The 20,469-nt window shown below is 42.2% G+C and overlaps 1 protein-coding gene and 1 long non-coding RNA gene across 5 annotated transcripts in view; one reads left to right on the forward strand and one right to left on the reverse strand.

The window, feature by feature from the left end:
• The window catches only part of LOC137571838 (uncharacterized), a 68,051-nt gene extending 57,355 nt beyond the window's left edge, over window positions 1–10,696 (reverse strand). Inside the window, exon 1 of one of the 2 annotated variants that reach the window (XR_011031452.1) lies at window positions 10,627–10,696. This is a non-coding gene — a long non-coding RNA (uncharacterized lncRNA). Of the gene's footprint in view, window positions 1–5,760; window positions 5,840–10,626 lie in introns of those variants that run through there. The other variant, XR_011031451.1, reaches the window with a different exon arrangement.
• LOC137571837 (uncharacterized) overlaps window positions 1–20,469 on the forward strand; it is a 330,761-nt gene that overhangs the window by 105,022 nt on the left and 205,270 nt on the right. For all 3 annotated transcript variants that reach the window (XM_068281532.1, XM_068281533.1, XM_068281534.1), the window contains exons 28-32: window positions 8,560–8,650; window positions 10,684–10,749; window positions 13,433–13,545; window positions 14,645–14,744; window positions 14,928–15,041. In XM_068281532.1, the coding sequence (XP_068137633.1) occupies window positions 8,560–8,650; window positions 10,684–10,749; window positions 13,433–13,545; window positions 14,645–14,744; window positions 14,928–15,041 (484 nt within the window). The remainder of the gene's footprint in view (window positions 1–8,559; window positions 8,651–10,683; window positions 10,750–13,432; window positions 13,546–14,644; window positions 14,745–14,927; window positions 15,042–20,469) is intronic.

Here is a 20,469-nt window from a genome sequence, read left to right on the forward strand (position 1 = left end):
CTGAACTCCCTCCACATACTCCCATCAGGGCACCCCCACGACACATAGAACTGCCACGGACAGAGCCAACTGCTGCTCTAGTATGTAAACTGGAAACGCAAATGTAAAGTAAAATGTAATTTTATTGAAATGCAAATGTAACCGTCTGCTACTGACCTGTGTAACTGTAAGTTTCTGCTCCTGTTGCTTATCTACGTTATCGATTGTCTCTTCTGAGCCAAATGTACTGTGCCAAACCCAATTCCGGGCATGACCCAGTCATGCTTGGCGAAATAAACTATTCCTGATTCCAAACTGTACCATGCAGTTGAGAGGCAAGTGGTGTCATCTATTGTGAAGAGCGTTGGGTCAAGGGTCCACTTGACCACAGATGCCTGGCCTGCCAAGCATGGGCAGGGCCGCTACATTACGTACACAGCCCATTGGGTCAACCTGGTGACCGATGGCAGCAAGCAGGGAGTACGTGGCTGCGCAGCGGACCGACTTGTCACACCTCCACGGCTTGCAGGCAGGCCACCTGCCACCTCCTCTCCGCCTGCTACATCCTCTTCGCTGTTGTCATCCTCCTCCTCCTCCTTGGCTGGTGCCGCGATCTCCTCTCCAGCTACACAGCCCCCGCACCCCAGGGCCTATGCTGCATGCCAGGTACGACTGTGTCACGCAGTCTTAGACATGTCTTGCCTCAAAACGGAGAGTCACACTGGAGCAGCTCTCCTGGCTGCTCTTAACAAACAGGTGGAGCAATGGCTGACCCCGCACAAGCTGGAGATCAGCAATGTGGTGTGTGACAACGGCAGCAACCTCATTTCCGCGTTGAATTTGGGAAAGCTGACACATGTACCCTGCATGGCACATGTGCTGAATCTGGTCGTGCAAAGATTTGTGTCCAAGTACCCAGGCTTAGAGGACGTCCTGAAGCAGGCCAGGAAGTTTTGTGGGCATTTCAGGCGATCTTACACGGCCATGGCACGCTTTGCAGACATTCAGCATAGAAACAACTTGCCGGTGAGACGCCTGATTTTCGATATCCCGACTTGCTGGAATTCCACCCTGCTGATGTTCTCTCGCCTGCTAGACCAGGAGAAAGCCATCACTGAGTACCTGTATAATTACAGTACAAGGACACAACCTGGGAAGATAAGGATGTTGTGGCCCAACAACTGGACACTGATGCGAAATGCATGCAGGGTCATGGAGCCTTTTGAGGAGGTGACCAAACTGGTTAGTCGCGCTGAGGGCACCATCAGCAACTTGATCACCTACGCTTACTTCCTGGAGCGTGCCGTGCGTAGAGTGGTGGATACAGCTGTGGAGGAGCGTGAACGAGAACAGTTACAGCAGGAGGAGTCGTGGGACTGGCGCCCGGACACATGGACTCCCTGCATTACAGGCACTGCTATTGACCTGATGAAGCGGCTGTGACCGTGAAACGCGTTGTCATCTAGTGCACCATTAAACTTATTCCCTTTTTACTTCTGATTGTCTCTATTTCCTAAAGGGACACCTATAAGGTAGGACAACCTATTTTGTAGTAGTTGGATACTGCCATATAGAGTATTATATTGAACATCCTTTCCCGGGCGCCTCCTACCTGTACCCAGCGAGTCGTGGGAGTGATTTTTATCCGAACCAGATGTTTCCTCAACACCTCAACACCTGCGGCAGCACAGAGGGGGGAGGAGGAGGAAGAAGAGGAGTCGTGTGGGGGAGGAGAGGAGTCAGACTCTGATGATGATGATGAGCAAGGCTTTTCTGTGTAGGAGGAAGAGGCGGCGGAAGAAGAACAACCGTGGCAGCCGGGGGCTTCTGCTGCTCCACGTTCCCGTGGTATTGTTCGTGGCTGGGGGGAGGAAGAGGAGTTGCATGCCGTCACTGAGGAAGAGCAAGAGGAGATGGAGAGTACATCTGCATCCAGCTTTGTGCAGATGACCTCTTTCATGTTATCCAGCCTGTTGAGGGACCCCCGTATCGAAAAACTCAAGGGGAATGACCTGTACTGGGTGGCCACGCTACTAGACCCTCGGTGCAGGCACAAAAGTGGCGGACCTGTTACCAACTCAACACAAGGCGGAAAGGATGCAGCACTTGCAGAACAAGCTGTCAATGATGCTTTACAATGCGTTTAAGGGTGATGTGGCAGCACAATGCAATCAAGGTACCACTGGCAGTAATCCTTCTCCTCCCAAGTCCACGCAGGCAAGGACAGGACGCTCCAGCGATCTCAGGGTGATGTCAGACATGCGGACATTCTTTAGTCCAACTCCTCGCTACAGTCCTTCCGGATCCACCCTCCACCAACGCCTGGACCGGCAGGTAGTCTACTACCTGGCCTTGAGTGTGGATGTGTAGAAGCTTTCCAGAGGCGCCAAAAGAATAAAAGTCACTTAAATGAGCTTAAAACCGATGGGGCAGTGGTGGGCCTATCCCATCCATGCAGACAAAGCAAACAAAGGAAGGACTGTGGCATCAACAGTCAAACAACAATTTATTTATACTCCACAGTAAAAATAGGCAACGCGTTTCACGGGCTCAATCCCGCTTCATCAGGCCAATCAAAAAGGAGCATACAGCTTATCAGCATCAAGCTTATCAGCATCAGCTTGAGTGTGGATGTAGACACTGCGAGCAGCGACGATGAACCCTTGGACTACTGGTTGCGCAGGCTTGACCTGTAGCCAGAGCTGTCCCAATTTGCCATACAACTTCTCTCTTGCCTTGCTGCAAGCGTCCTGTCAGAAAGGACCTTCAGTGCAGCTGGAGGCATGGTCACTGAGAAGAGAAGTCGCCTAAGTCACGACAATGTTCAGTACCTGACCTTTATCAAAATGAATGAGTCATGGATCACGGAGGGCTACTGCACGACCGAAGACTAAGTCAGTCCCCACACACAGCATCTCTGCCTGCAGGCCACTTGCCTTCTCCGCCACCACCAACAGGGTCCAGGACTCTAGGCGGATTCCTGAATTTTTAAGGCCGCTGCTAGCAGCGGCCGCTACACTAATGTTTCTGGTGCGTGTACATGCCTGCCTAATTTTCTGGCTGCACTGCGGGCGGCTGCAACAAAAAAACAAAAGGCATGTATGTGCCCATCCCCCTTCGTGATCATTACCTTGCCGCGGTGAAGGGGCTTGCGTATCACAATGAAGCAATGACCACCGGCTATTTGAGTGTTTCGGGTGGGGGTGGCACACAAAAAGATAATAAGGTCGTTGCTTCATTGTGGTCAGACCAAATTTGATCAGCTGGACAGTCACTGTTGTTCTATCATTGAGCTACCACAGCCCGGCGACCATATGGGCTTGAAAACCGCCACGGCCTATACTCTTGCCACGGTGCGCACCAGTCCAGCACGGCCGTCACTACGCAAACAGCTGTTTGCGGTGCGTTACACAGTGAGTTTGGTGTGTCAGTGTGAAGCAGAACTCTAATTACACTCCCTGATTGATGTATACACATGCAAGATGTGTTAAAGCACTTTAGGACTGCAATTTAGCATTCAATGTGATTTCTGCTCTTAAAACGCTGCTTTGCGTCAAATCCAGATTTTTTCCCCGGGACTTTGGGCATGTATCCCACTCCGCCATGCCCCCTCCAGGTGTTAGACCCCTTGAAACATGTTTTCCATCACTTTTGTGGCCAGCATAATTTTTTCTATTTTTCAAAGTTCGCCTCCCCATTGAAGTCTATTGCGGTTCGCGAACTTTTCCGCGAACCGAACCTTCCGCAGAAGTTCGCGAACGGTGTTCGCGAACCGAAGATCGGAGGTTCGCGACATCACTATGCATTGCCACAGGAAGTAGTTATGGCAAATTCTATACCTGCATTTAACCCCCTTGGCGGTATGAAAAATACCGCCAGGGGGCAGCGCAGCAGTTTTTTTAAAATTATTTTTTTTTTAAATCATGTAGCGAGCCGAGGGCTCGCTACATGATAGCCGCTGCTCAGCGGCATCCCCCCAGCCCCGCCGATCGCCTCCGGCGATAGGCGATCAGGAAATCCCGTTCAAAGAACGGGATTTCCTGGAGGGCTTCCCCCGTCGCCATGGCGACGGGGCGGAATGACGTCACCGACGTCAGCGACGTCGGGACGTCATTGGGAGACCCGATCCACCCCTCGGCGCTGCCTGGCACTGATTGGCCAGGCAGCGCTCGGGGTCTGGGGGGGGGGGGGGCGCGCGCCGCACCGGATAGCGGCGATCGGGCGCGCGGCGGCTGCGATCGGGGTGCTGGCGCAGCTAGCAAAGTGCTAGCTGCGTCCAGCAAAAAAAAAATTTAAGTAAATCGGCCCAGCAGGGCCTGAGCGGCACCCTCCGGCGGCTTACCCCGTGTCACACACGGGGTTACCGCTAAGGAGGTTAAAGGGGGCTTAGATGCTTTCCTTGCTTTGAAAGACATCCATGGCTACAATTACTAGGTAATGCCTAATGATGTTGATCCAGGGATTTTTTCTGATTGCCATCTGGAGTCGGGAAGGATTTTTTTTTCCCTTTTGGGGCTAATTGGACCATGCCTTGTAAGGGTTTTTCGCCTTCCTCTGGATCATCAGGGATATGTGAGGGAGCAGGCTGGAGTTGTACTTTGTTCTCTGGTTGAACACAATGGACGTATGTCTTTTTTCAACCCAAACAACTATGTAACTATGTATGGCATGGATTGTATTGGCAGAGAAAGATCAACATATACAAGTAAAGTACATGTACAAAGTATGGGACCTTATTTTTCTCTTCCAGGAAATCATGGCTAAAAGAGGCCCTCTAGGCAAATAGTTGGCCTCTCTTGCTTGACCACAGAATTATGTCATAAATGTAAAGGAGAACTCTGTGAAGTTTCATCAGAGTGGAAAATTGAGTAGAAATAATACTAATTTGTACTTTTTAACTTTCAAAAGATACAAGCAGCTAAATTTATAATATTCTTCAAACTATGTAAATAAACAAGTTGCTCAGCAGCTCCAAAAATAAAATTGGTTGATTCTCCCAGGAAGAAACTGTTTATCATTTAGTGTTTATCATGAAGAGGAGCCAAGACACCCACTTGGAACAGAAGCTAAAAAGCCCATCTGTCAAAGCGGATTATATGCAAAGAGAAAAAGATAATTCCTATGGAGGTGATTCACAAAACTTAAATAAAAAGTTATCTCGCTTTGGGGTTGCTGCAAGAAGCAGCGGTAATATTGCTGTGGGCAGACAGTGCACCGCGATATTAACATTACTACCAGCAGCAGTGCGCCAAAAGTTACTCTAATAACCCAACCCCACGGAATATTGAGTAACATGAGCATTGCTACAATAACATGAACTTGAAACAAGAGTTATACAGAGGTTTATTTCCTTTAAAACAATACTAGTTGCCTGGCAGTCCTGCGGATCGTTTTGGCTGCAGTAGTGTGTAAATCGCACACCTGAAACAAGCAGGTGGCAAATCTAGTCAAACTTCAGTCAGAGACATCCGATCTAAATAATGGTTCAGGGTTTATGACTAAAGGTACTAGAGACACAAGCTGAGCAGGACAGCCATGCAATCAGCATAGTTTAAAAGGAAAAAAATATGTCAGCCTTCATATCCCTCTCTGTTTAGCTGTGCTTTAAGGCGAAACCTTACTGAACACTTTGGACATTTGCTATACTTTTACAATTCCTTACTTCCAGCAAATGACTGTCAAATGAATGTCAGCCATTCAAAATCCCTCCTATTTATACAGGCCTAAACACAATCAGCCAAAGGAACTGTTGGCTAAGTTTCCAATTGTATTTATGTATACCTGCCAGCAGAGTGTCCTGAGGTGGAATAGATTGCCCCTGCACATCCGACCAATCTGTAACATGTATGGCGGCCTCAATACTTTCTTTGAAGAATGTATGCAAAGGTGGTTAGGGTGCTTTCACAGACAGATGTAACCAACGGTAACCTGCTCAGGTTAGGTTATCCGGAGTCGCCGGTGCTCGATCCTCCAGTGGGTCACCAATCCACTTCAAGTAATTCAATAAACAAGGGAGAAGGCACACAACAGGCTTTTCAGCTTGCGTTTATCTAAACTTTAGCAAATACACCAAATATTTGCTAAAGTTTAGATAAACGCAAGTTTAAAAGCCTGTTGTGTGCCTTCTCCCTTGTTTATTGGTTTGTTGGGAGGCTTTCACACTAACACGTAGCGTTGTAATGGACATGGTCAGTGGCGTAGCTATGAAGCTTATGGGCCCCGGTGCAAGTTTTACATTGGGGCCCTCCAAAACTATATACATAGCAATTGATATGGCATACCAAAACCAATCAAGGACAACCAGTGTCAGAAGTGCAAGAAGGGGATGGGAAACTACTATTTAAAGCATCTATAGAAGTGAATATTATCAGCACAGGACCAATAAAGAGCAAATACTGTAGTTGAGGGAGGGTCCCTAAGGGCCCCCTCTGGCCCATGGGCCCCTATGCGGTCGCAACCTCTGCACCCCCTATTGCTACGCCACTGGACATGGTTTTGCACACTGTAAAGCAGCGCGATTCAAAGTTTATGGACAGCTCACAACTGTGGTTTCAGTAGTGTCTGTATCACACACCTCACACAAACATGCAGCTTGTCCAGTCAGACTTCAGTCAGAAAAATCTGATTTACATGCTTGTTCAGGGTCTATTGCTTAAAGTATTAGAGGCAGAGGATCAGCAGGGCAACCAGGCAACTGGTATTGTTTAAAATTAAACATGTCAGCATACATTTCCTTCTCACTTTAGGTTTCCTTTAACTAGCCAAGCATGCATGTTTTTTCTTATGAAATATAAATGAGGAATATAAAGAATATATCCCTAGTGCCTGCCTCTCCTGGGGAACACCTAGCCAATGAGTTTTTCAAACATCTGGATTGCTCATACAGAAATATAAGCCAGCTCTGAATCTATTAACAATCATGCTGTGTGATGATCAGCTGAAGTAGGCAAGTTTCAAATGTCGTGTGTAATAATGTTTCTGTTTGATCACTTCATACTTACTGCTCTATTTGCTTCTCAGTTTTCATTTCATTTTACTCTTTTCTGTTTTGGTCTTATGCTCTACAGAAGTATGCTCTACAGAATAGTGAAAATAGGTCATGTAAAACTAAAAATTGAATCCACACAAAAAAAAAAATCAGTGTTTTTGGTTTCTTTATATTGATAACTTGATACCATTAACTATTCAACAGATACAAAATGAAATAAAATAATTCAGTAGACTTAAATGGACAAATAGCCCACATTTACACACATTATAAATGGATCCTTGCTAACATTATTTTCAGGAATATCCTCAATTAACCAATTCAGCCTTCAGTCGTTTTTCACCTTTTGCATCCGAGCAATTTTCACCTCCCATTAATTCGCCAATAACTTTATCACTACTTATCACAATGAATTGATCTATATCTTGATTTCCCCCCCACTAATTAGGCTTTCTTTGGGTGGTATATTTTGATAAGAATTATTTTTTTCTAAATGCATTTTAATGGGAATATTAAGAAAAAATTGAAAAAATTCATTATTTCTCAGTTTTTGGCCAGTATAGCTTTAAATAATACATGCTACCATAATTAAAACCCCACATATTTTATTTGCCCACTTGTCCCGGTTATTACACCATTTAAATGATGTCCCTATCACAATGTATTATTATTAATTTTTATTTATATAGCTCCAACATCTTCCGTAGCGCTGTACATTGTACAAAACAAATAATGGGGAACAAATATACATAGGAAATACAAGACATACAGTCATGACATTGAATAGTAGAAATACAAATGCATATATAGTTGATGTGTAGTTAGTACATCTGCATATGTTAAAATTACAGCAGTATGAGAAACACTAGGAGGAGGTCCCTGCCCTTGTGAGCTTACAATCCCTGCTCTTGAGATGTTACAATCTAGAGGGTAGCTTACAATCTAGAAGGTATGTATGTATGGCCCCAATATTTTGTTTGGAAATAAAGGTGCATTTTTTCAGTTTAGCATCCATCACTATTTACAAGCTTGTAATTAAAAAAAAAAAAACAATAGTAATATACACTCTTGACGTGCATATTAAAAAGTTTAGCCCCTTAGGTAACTATTTATGTTTTTTTAATTTTAATTTTTTTTGATAAAAAAATGTATTTGGGTATTTTTTTGGGAGTGTGGGAAGTAAACAGTTAATTTTAAATGTAATTGTTTGTGGGTTTATTTTAAAAAAATGTATGTAGAAGTAGTTTTACTATTAGGCCACAAGATGGCCTCAGTCAATTTTCTGTAAGCAAGCGCTCTTGCCTACAGGAAGTGAAGGGAGGACCTGAAACATTTTTGTCTTTAGAAAGATCGTGGCTTCTAATAGAAGCCGTCTGTCTTTCTAATGGGGACTTAGATCAAGTTAGAGTTGAATTTCACTTCAAGAAATCAATGTTGGTGAATAATTTTATAGCTGTTCATTAACAATGTTAAATGTTAAGTTAAAATGCTATACTCCTGAATGAAAACACAATATACAACAGTAGGATGAAATACTGGTTACACAACATACGCCAATATATACCTTTCTACAATCCGCTTTTAATTGACAGGTCCTATCAATTGCGTATTCCGAGAGAAGAGGTAGATGATGTGGCAAATTTGAGAATTAAGTGGACAGAGTTAATGGACCTTACTACTGTCGTAAGTGAAGTGCTGTAAAAATGAATTATATTTTGTATGAAGTTGAGCATTAGGCCTTGCCTGGTTTGTGGCTCAAGCTAAAAAATGTTGAATTAGACAAGGCATTACTAAGATTACTAAAATATTACATTGTAAGCCAAATGCTATGCAAATTGTTTACATTGGGTTAAAACTGGCAGGTCCCCCCTTATGCCTTTCAGGCTTTTAAAATCATTATTATGCCTTTTTATATTCCTCCCAATCAGAAAAGGTCTATATCAAAACAATAACTGCAAAAGCCTTACACAAGAACATTGTTGCTGGTTTGGGTGTTACACGAAGTTAAATTGTCTGTGTACATACAGTATGTTCTTAAAATATCTTTAAATAGTATAGAGTAAAGACACAAATGGTATTCGTAAATCCTAGCAGTATTTTAAAGTGACTGACATTGGTAATGCAAGTGTATTGCATTATTGTTATCGATCAGAGCTTATTTGATGTCACTCTAACTACCCTTAGGCTAAGTTCACAGTGGGATGTTAAAGTCGCGCGTTAAAACAACATTTAACGCAGAATAACTCACTGCAATGAAAAATCAATGCGCTGTTCACAGTGCACACATTGCATTGGTGTCTAACGTTGCACGTTAAGTAAAAGTACTGCATGCAGTGCGTTATACATGTTATTAGCTGCGTTGGACTGTTTGCACATGCTCAGTAATGACTTGGAAGCATACTTTTCATTGCCTGTATTTTTTACTGTATCTGCTGTATAGGACGGTAACGATGCGTTGCCACTTTTTGGGCGCGTTGCGTTGTAAGCTTGCGGTGCGACTTTAACGTGGCATCAAAATGCAACGTCCCACTGTGAATCTAGCCTTAATGTATTGCTGAAAACAAGCACCAAAACTGCCTAAAAGTAGTTTGGCTGCTGGAAAACCTGAATTAGTAGGTTATAATATGAAAATAATTTTACTATTAATGCTTCTTTGTGATGGCAATGATGTCAGTATAGTCAATTCATTCCATACAGCCACCAGAGTGCAGAGAGGAGGGCTGTGTGGGAAATGGGACTTGAACAGCTATTTGTTATGTGGGGTTATCTGGGGGGCTGAGATTTGAACTAAAAAAATCAAAACATAGAAGGGTAACTATTGGGATAAGCTGTGGAGAAGCTTTCTGCTAATTGATCCCGCAGGGGATTTCACAGCCTTTCACATGTTATATTGGGACCTACATGTGGCTGTATGAAACAAAACAAACAGCACTGCCAAAGATAGCATATATTTAACATAATAGTTTTCACAACACTAGAGGACAGGCATGATAAGCCCACAAGGCATATAGAGATAAGTCCTCTACAAAATCATTTTTGAGTGTGAAGGAGAGGAGTGAGGAGAGGGAGGTCTTCTTTACTCTAGTATGACCAGGGCTGGACGACCCCTCAACATTTTTCTTAGGGCTCTTTCACATCAGAGCTTGCGTTGGAGAACGCTCAAAGCATACGTTTTCTTGTATGCGTTTTAATGCGTTTTGATGTGCGTTGCACTGCAGTGAGTGTGCGTTGTTAATCCGTTTTCAATGCGTTACAGCACATAAAAAACGCAGGTAATTTTTTTTTTTTTTTAGCTTTCAACTTTCTACATTGTTCCTCTGTTGCATTCTGGGACTGATTGCATGCGTTAACGGATTAAAAACGCGCATAGTGTGCGTTTTACTTTGACTAACATTAAAACGCATAAAGCTAGCGTCGGCCGAAAAACTACGCCTGGGTGCAGTGTAACGCAACGCACAAAAAGGCTGCGTTATATGTGAAAGCTAAAATGAAAGTCTATGGACTTTCATTTCACCTTGGGTAACGCAAACTTTACCCTTTGCGTTGAAACGCAGAAAATCTGCCCTAATGTGAAAGAGCCCTTATGTATCCTAAAGATCTGTAGTTACATCACTGACCCTATGCTAACAAAAATGTTGAAATAAATGAAAATAAATAACCTGGGAGATCATTCTGATGAGTATTGATGGCTCTAATGTGAATTGATGTTGTCACAGGTAAAGCAGAACCTGTTGAAGGAAAAGCAATATATATTTAAGCAGGAACTTGACAAGCAAGTTAAGGTAAGAATGTGTTTTCTGTTATCAGTTAACTATATATATGTACAACTGATAATTTCAATATTAAACAAATTTTTAAACTTTTTTTCTAAAAAGTTCAGTTAATACTATAATTTACTTCAGGCAAGAAGATCGGGCATCGGGGGATTTCTCATAAAATCCAAGCTTTATTTAACTCCCTGGTGGCTGACCTTCATGCCTGAACAGGATTACTGTATGGTACCGGTGCACAGGTGGAGGACAGAGCTTTAGTATGCAACCCTGCCTACATTTAGTGTCAGCGCATTTTATTACTATTTGCATTGAATTACTACAATTTCCATTAGTAAGCATGATTGCTTTAAGAATTTCCCTGGTCACTTTTGGGTTTAATTGAGCTTTAACGTCCTGAGCGGTATGGACGAGCTCAGCTCGTCCATTACCGCCGGAGGGGATAGCATGGCCCAGGGAGATAAAAAAAACCAAAAACTTTTTGTACATCATGTTGCTAGCACTTGGCTAGCTACATGTGTTGCCCGATTGCCGCCGGTTCCCCCTGATCGACGCGATTGGCACAGCCTCTTCCATCACCACCAGGCATCACTATGGCAAGGATAGGGACAGCGCATGACATCATGACATCAGACGTCATGTCCGATCGTCGCCATAGCGATGACCGAAGCTGAAAGAAGAAGTTACAGCTCTCGCAGGATCCCGGAGCGGTAAATATAGCCAGCGGGGGCGGGACACAGCACTGGGGCCATTGGGGGACACATGTAGCTAGCCTAGTGCTTGCTACGTGATTTAAAACAAGTTTTTTAAAAAAAAATAGCTCAATTGAACGCCAGGGAGGTTAAAGCACACTTGAACTGAACCCCTCCACTATTGCCTGAAGCATGCATATTCTGTCTACTCACGCTTTTCCATGGCTGTTTGGAGAAGTCCTGGGCATACACATTTACAAATGCTTCTGAACCACACATCAAGAAGGCTCCCCACTGCTGTGGACAGCTAATGCAGTGGATGGGGGTACATGGGGGGACAAGGCATGCGCCCTTGCTGTGACTGGGTTCAGTCAGAGCTTTGAATGAGAGAACTAAGACAAAAAGGAGGCTTGAAAAGTTGAGAGTTTATGGGGCTATGGAAGAAGCCCCAGGTATTTTTTTCTTAGACAAGGGACCCTTTAAAGTCATAGTTTGTGCTTTGCATGCACTGAACGTGGTATGGCACTGAAAAGATTGTTGGATAAATCTGGTAACCCTTTTTAAAAAGTGGCAACCAGATTTTAAAATGTAGAAAACAACAAAAATGAACCTGGGTTTTCAGATCACTCTTTGTAAATAGGCTCCAAAAAGGGCCGCTAATTTGCAGGTGGAGGTTGGATCTTAGTACTGTATTGAAACTGCACATTTGTAGCATAATATTGAAAATATTTTTTTAAAAAATGTGGGCTTAGCTGTATTGCTAATAAACATAGGAAGTATACGTTATTGTGTCTTAAACCACAGAAACAGTGTGGCATAAAATACAATCAGAAAATTAGAAACCTGCAGTGGCGTAGCAATAGGGGTTGCAGAGGTTGCGACCGCATCGGGGCCCTTGGGTTAGAGGGGCCCGTAAGACCATTCCATAACTGCAGTTTTAGCTCTTTATTGGTCCAGTGCTTTTAATAGTCACTTCTATAGATGCTTTGAATGGTAGTAATCATGAAAACACTGTTCCCCATCGCCTTCTTGTACCTCTGACACTGTTGTTGTCCTTGGCAGTTTTCCAACTTCTCATTGCCTATACAGTAAAACCTTGGTTTGCGAGTATAACCCATCTAGGAGTCATGCTTGTAATCCAAAACACTCTTATTTCAAAGCAAATGTCCACATAAGGATTTATGGAAACTCAGATGATTACTTCCATAAACCAAAAACACTTTAGAGAAACATATTTACCGTAATACAAAGTACAGTACTGCATAAAGTAGAAATGCAAACCAGGAGTGAACGGCACACCCTCCAGACATTCCTCTGTGCAGTGCTCCAGTCAGCTAGGCACACACTGACTAACTTCAGTGTTCGTCACACAATGACCAGCACCAGAGTGTCAAACATTTCATAGCTTTTATATATATTATAGCTCAAGTTGCATATAGGAGGGCTCACAGGCTATGCAGTTGCAGGTGCTCATCTGGGATAAAGTACAATCCATCAGTGTCAAAGAGAGTAGAACCATCAGCTCACTTTGTGAACATCACAATTTCCTATCATAATTTATTATCCAGTTCAATCAGAGGGTTTTCAGTTAAGAACATTCTATTGCATAAACTTGCACATAGAAGCTGTCTGCTGTAAATTAGCCTTTTGTCTCCTGCAGTCAGAGATTAATCAGGGACAACTTATGTTTACTGATTGCTAATAAGATAATAAGCACATTTTTCCAACATGCATGCAAATTTAATGTACCGCTAAATTGCATGCTAGTTGGAATCAGGCCAATCAAAATTTGCAGCAACTGCATTTGATTGGGCCAGTTTCAAGCTGAGTGTTATTTAATCTACTGATAAAAAAGGTGATGCATAACTATTGTAAGTGATTGAGAAAGAAGAACAAGTAATAAATGACATTAAACCAAGGTGAGTGCAAGTGAAAAGTGTTAAGAGACAATTTAAAAGTTGACAAGTTGGAATAAAAGTCTAATTTTCATGCCTTTATCAAAGAGTTTTGTTGTAGAGGTTATCCAGTTTCGTAACCGTTTCGATACACAAGGTCCAGCAGCACCTGGAGTGAGGCCAGAGGAAGCTGTGTCTCGCTTGCATGACTTCAATGAGAAGTGAGTATCTACCTAAAGGTGCCTATTAACAGTACAATTTTTAGCAAGTCATCATATTTTCAATAAGATCATTGAGATTAGAAGAAGAGATCGCATTTAATCGAGCCACACCACTAAACAAACTTGAGATCATATCTCTACCAGTTATGATCATGTCTATGAAAAAATCCACCAAGTGGAATGATAATTTCTTTGAAGGATGTGATCGATAATGTGATTGTTCAGGATCGATTGGGGCATAACTAGACTTAATAAGCCCCCCTGAAAAAATGATAGCACTTGGTCCCTGAACCCTATGAGGGTCACATGATCGGGAGCCGGCGAATGGCAGCAGGGACTGTTCTGCTGTGAAGCTGTGTCTGAAAGCCAGAAAAAAATTACACCCGCTCCCATTACTTGCTACTGTGCATGGTGGGAGGAAGTGGTGGGGACAGTTATTGTGAGCAAACGGGGAGGGTTTTTTTTTGCTAATTGGCTGCACTTGCGGATGGGGAGAGGAAAGAGGAGGGTTCCTCAAATCCTCCAGGCCCCCCTGCAATGGCACAGGTCACAGGGGTGATTGTTATGCCCATGGGCCCATCAGCTTCTCTGTTTTCACACAATACGTTTGAAAATACGATAGTTCACAAAAATTGTACCTTAATGGGCACCTTTACATTTTTATCATTGCCAGGGACTTCCATTGTATAACATGTGGAATCTGTTAACTAAAAGAAACTCTGTTATTCCTGAGAAACTGTAACTTCCTCTATAAAACGTGGGAACTTTGTTATAGTTATCTAGGGTATATAATGTAGTAGATCTAGCTATAGTATTTAGATACAATGATGTGAGTGGAAATGTTATGGTTCAGACAGAAAAATGCTGGCATTTGTTAAGTGGTATTTGAAATTCTAATTACCTTCAAATAGAAAAATGTGGGAAAGGGGATTAGAAGAAGGAATGTATGACGGATTACTGAAGACTCGGGTAATAACAGGGATCAGAGTAATAGCAGTGATTCAAAGCAATTCAACACTAAGCTCAAGTTAGTTATGCTGACTATGATGTTAATGTTTTTTGCAGGCTTGTAATACACTCATGCATTTCCTCCCCTTAGATACCTGGTATATGATGCTAAGAGGAAAACTCTGAATTCAGTGCAAAAATTATTCAATTTAGTTCCAAAGAAATTCCCAGAGTTGGACAGGACTGGAAAGGTATAGTAGAAGTATAAGAAATAAAAATTGTGTACTTTAAAATTGTGTTAAAACAAAAATAGTGTACTTTAAAATCATGTTAGAACACTGACTTTTTTTTACTTTTAATTTGCTTATCGTTTATTTGAATATCCAGTTGCTTTACATTTGCATTGTTCCTTACTGATGCTGTTTTATTTTCAGGATCTGCAGCTACTTGGAACACTATACATCCTCTTTCAGAAATTCATTGACTTTGATCAAAGGTTCAGGAACACACTGTGGGCTGAAGTTAATCTAACAATAAGTAATCAGGAGGTGTGGAAATACTATCTTCTTTTTGACTGTTTTATTATTATTATTATTATAGAAATGGTGGTGTAGCTACAGAGGCATGGTCTCAAATACAAATTTTACAGTGGGCCCTCTTCAGCTCTGTGTATACTACAGTGAAATGTCAAAAAATAACCTTACTGAATAAAACTTAATAAAATAGCTTATTTTTTACAATATTACTTTATAAATTATTCAGTCAGTGTTTGCCCATTGTAGAGTCTTTCCTCGCCGTGATTTACATTCTTACTCATTTCATCCTTCAGTGTCAAGCAATTTTCACCTTTCAGCGCTCCTCCCATTCATTTGCCAATAATGTTATCACTACTTATCACACCTAAATTATCTAAATCTTGTTTTTTTTACCACAAATTATGCTTTTGGGGGTGATTTTTTTTTGTAATTATTTTATTCTCTATGCATTTTAAAGGCAAAAAGAGGAAAAAAAATGAAAAAATACACAATTTCTCCATTTTCATCCACTGTAGTTTTAAATTTGTCCAAATTAGCCTAACATTTTTAACCACTTTACCCCCGGCGGTACGAATTTCTCCGTCCCTTTTTTCCCCCCTAAAAAACCAGGGATGGAGAAATCCGTACCTTCCGCGCTACCGCCGCTGTCCGCGCGCACCCACCGCTTGTGCACGCCGCCACCCGCTCGCCCGGAGATCAATGAACGGGAAAATCCATTCCCGTTCGTTGATCTAGCCCCCGCAATGATCTGCTGCTTCTTTCAGAAACAGCGAGATCATTGTGAATCTCCCAGCCTCCTCCTGCTTCCTGTAAGCGTCCTTCCGGACGCTTACAGGTCGCATGTAAACAAACACTCTGTGGCCATCTTGTGGCCAAATAGTAAACTACACCCTAAAAGCATTTTACATACACAAACATTACATTTACACAATAAATTAACTCATTACCTCCCACACTCCCCAATTTTTATTTTTTTTTTGTAATTAAAAAAAAAAAATACAATAAAAAAAAAAAACATAAATAGTTACCTTAGGGACTGAACTTTTTAAATATTTATGTCAAGAGGGTATAACATTGTTACTTTATAAACTGCGGGCTTGTAATTAGGGATGGATGCAAAACTGAAAAAAATGCACCTTTATTTCCAAATAAAATATTGTCGCCAAACATTGTGATAGGGACATAATTTAAATGGTTTTATAACCGGGACAAATGGGTTAATGCATTTCATGGGTTTTAATTACAGTAGCATGCTTTATTTAAAAACTATAATGGCCGAAAACTGAAAAATAATTTTTTCCCACATTTTTTCCTATTTCCCCATTAAAACACATTTAGAATAAAATAATTCTTGGCATAATGTCCCACCTAAAGAAAGCCTAATTGGTGGCGAAAAAAACAAGATATAGTTCATTTCATTGGGATAAGTAATAATAAAGTTATAGACGAATGAATGGAAGGAGCGCTGAAAGGTGAAAATTGCTCTGGTGGTCAGGGGGTAAAACCCCTCAGTGGTGAAGTGGTTAATTATGCCCCTAGTGCAATGTATAAGGATAATATATTATATGGAAATAAAGGTGTATTTTTTCTATATTGTTTTTTTCGTTTTCTCATTGTACCCTAGCAATAATTGCAAGACTTTATTTGCAAAAATAACAGTAATATACCCTCAGGGCATACATATTTAAAAAGCTAAGAATCCCTAAGGTAACAAATTATGTATTCTATTTTAAATTCTGTGACATAGGCCTCAACACTAAAACACCATAAAATCTATTCTACAACTTATCACAGTTAAAATAACACCACATATCTCTCAGTTGATAGCTAGTTGGGCATCTATCAGTCCACTAACTCTGAAGTGTGCATGTGACTTTGTACAGAACAATTTTTTTCCACACAGTATTTTAGTGCCATACTTTATTTGCTTAGCCCCAAAATATTCCGGACAGCAGAAAAGGGTCACAAATGTCCCCATTATGGAAAGCTAACAACCAGGGCTATTTAAAAGTGGGTGTTTATTAACCACTTGAGGACCACAGTCTTTTCGCCCCTTAAGGACCAGAGCCTTTTTTTCCATTCAGACCACTGCAGCTTTCACGGTTTATTGCTCGGTCATACAACCTACCACCTAAATCAATTTTACTTCCTTTTCTTGTCACTAATACAGCTTTCTTTTGGTGCTATTTGATTGCTGCTGCGAGTTTTACTTTTTATTATATTCATCAAAAAAGACATACATTTTGTCAAAAAAATGACTTTAACTTTCGGTGCTGACATTTTTCAAATAAAGTAAAATGTCCTATACATTTGAGCGCAAAAGTTATTCTGCTACATGTCTTTGATAAAAAAAAAAACATTCAGTGTACATTTATTTGATTGGGTAAAAGTTATAGCGTTTACAAACTATGGTGCCAAAAGTGAATTTTCCCATTTTGAAACATCTCTGCCTTTTCTAACCACCTGTCATGTTTCATGAGGTGCTAAAATTCCAGGATAGTATAAATACCCCCCAAATGACCCCATTTTGGAAAGAAGACATCCAAAGTATTCAGTGAGAGGCATGGTGAGTTCATAGAAGATTTTATTTTTTGTCACAAGTTAGCGGAAAATGACACTTTGTGACAAAAAAAAAAGTTTACATTTCTTCTAACTTGCGACAAAAAAAAAATGAAATCTGCCACGGACTCACGTCCTCTCTGAATACCTTGAAGTGTCTACTTTCCAAAATGGGGTCATTTGTGGGGTGTGTTCACTGTCCTGGCATTTTGGGGGGGCCTAATTGTAAGCACCCCTGTAAAGCCTAAAGATGCTCATTGGACTTTGGGCCCCTTAGAGCAGTTAGGCTGCAAAAAAGTGCCACACATGTGGTATTGCCGTACTCAGGAGAAGTAGTATAATGTGTTTTGGGGTGTATTTTTACACATACCCATGCTGGGTGGGGGAAATATCTCCGTAAATGACAATTTCTTATTTTTTTTACACACAATTGTCTATTCACAGAGATATTTCTCCCACTCAGCATGGGTATGTGTAAAAATGTGTAAAAATACACACCAAAACACATTATACAACTTCTCCTGAGTACGGAGATACCACATGTGTGGCACTTTTTTGCAGGGACGTATCTAGACCAAGTTGCCCCAAGTTGCGCCTAAGGTCAGGTTTTGGCGCCTAAACTGCCATTTCCCATCCACATTTTGCCGCCTTTTTAGGAATTCAACAAACTGCGCCTGGGGCAAGAGACCCGCTTGCCTCCCCCTAGATCCGTCCCTGCTTTTTTGCACCCTAACTGTGCTAAGGGGCCCAAAGTCCAATGAGTACCTTTAGGATTTCACAGGTCATTTTGCGACATTTGGTTTCAAGACTACTCCTCACGGTTTAGGGCCCCTAAAATGCCAGGGCAGTATAGGAACCCCGCAAATGACCCCATTTTAGAAAGAAGACACCCCAAGGTATTCAGTTAGGAGTATGGTGAGTTCATAGAAGATTTATTTTTTTGTCACAAGTTAGCGGAAATTGATTTTAATTGTGTTTTTTCACAAAGTGTGATTTTCCGCTAACTTGTGACAAAAAATAAAATCTTCTATGAACTCACCATACTCCTAACGGAATACCTTTGGGTGTCTTCTTTTTAAAATGGGGTAATTTGTGGGGTTCCTATACTGCCCTGGCATTTTAGGGGCCCTAAACCGTGAGGAGTAGTCTTGAAACCAAATGTCGCAAAATGACCTGTGAAATCCTAAAGGTACTCATTGGACTTTGGGCCCCTTAGCGCAGTTAAGGTGCAAAAAAGTGCCACACATGTGGTACCGCCGTACTCAGGAGAAGTAGTATAATGTGTTTTGTGTTTTTTTTGCACATACAGATGCTGGGTGGGAGAAATATCTCTGTAAATGACAATTGTTTGATTTTTTCTACACACAATTGTCCATTTACAGAGAGATTTCTCCCACCCAGCATGGGTATGTATAAAAATACACCCCAAAACACATTATACTACTTCTTCTGAGTACGGCGATATCACATGTGTGAAACTTTTTTGCAACCTAGGTGCGCTAAGGGGCCTAACGTCCTATTCACGGGTAATTTTGAGGCATTTGGATTCTAGACTACTCCTCACGGTTTAGGGCCCCTAAAATGCCAGGGCAGTATAGGAACCCTACAAGTGACCCCATTTTAGAAAGAAGAACCCCCAAGGTATTCTGTTAGGAGTATGGTGAGTTCATAGAAGATTTTTTTTTTGTCACAAGTTAGCGGAAAATGACACTTTGTGAAAAAAAAAAAACAATACAAATCAATTTCCGCTAACTTGTGACAAAAAATAAAATCTTCTATGAACTCATCATACACCTAACAGAATACCTTGGGGTGTCTTCTTTCTAAAATGGGGTCACTTGTGGGGTTCCTATACTGCCCTGGCATTTTACGGGCCCAAAACCGTGAGTAGTCTGGAAACCAAATTTCTCAAAATGACTGTTCAGGGGTATAAGCATCTGCAAATTTTGATGACAGGTGGTCTATGAGGGGGCAAATTTTGTGGAACCGGTCATAAGCAGGGTGGCCTCTTAGATGACAGGTTGTATTGGGCCTGATCTGATGGATAGGAGTGCTAGGGCGGTGACAGGAGGTGATTGATGGGTGTCTCAGGGGGTGGTTAGAGGGGAAAATAGATGCAATCAATGCACTGGGGAGGTGATCGGAAGGGGGTCTGAGGGGGGTCTGAGGGTTTGGCCGAGTGATCAAGAGCCCACACGGGGCAACTTAGGGCCTGATCTGATGGGTAGGTGTGCTAGGGGGTGACAGGTGGTGACAGGAGGTGATTGATGGGTGTCTCAAGGTGTGATTAGAGGGGGGAAATAGATGAAAGCAATGCACTGGCGAGGTGATCAGGGCTGGGGTCTGAGGGCGTTCTGAGGGTGTGGGCGGGTGATTTGGTGCCCTAGGGGCAGATAGGGGTCTAATCTGATGGGTATCAGTGACAGGGGCTGATTGATGGGTGATCAGTGGGTTATACGATGCCAGAACAGATGTAAACAATGCACTTTGGAGGTGATCTGAGGGTAGGTCTGGGGCAATCTGATGGTGTGGGTGGGTGATCAGATTGCCCGCAAGGGGCAGGTTAGGGGCTGATTGATGGGTGGCAGTGACAGGGGGTGATTGATGGGTGGCAGTGACAGGGGGTGATTGATGGGTGATTGACAGGTGATTGACAGGTGATTAGTGGGTCATTACAGGGAAGAACAGATGTGAATAATGCACTGGCGAATTGATAAGGGGGGGGGGGGGGTCTGAGGGCAATCTGAGCGTGTGGGGCGGGTGATTGGGTGCCCGCAAGGGGCAGATTAGGGTCTATTCTGATGGGTAACAGTGACAGGTGGTGATAGGGGGTGATTGATGGGTAATTAGTGGGTGTTTAGGGTAGAGAACAGGTGTAAAC

This window comes from Hyperolius riggenbachi, chromosome 4 (assembly GCF_040937935.1).
Source record: "Hyperolius riggenbachi isolate aHypRig1 chromosome 4, aHypRig1.pri, whole genome shotgun sequence".
Classification (NCBI taxonomy): Eukaryota; Metazoa; Chordata; class Amphibia; order Anura; family Hyperoliidae; genus Hyperolius; species Hyperolius riggenbachi.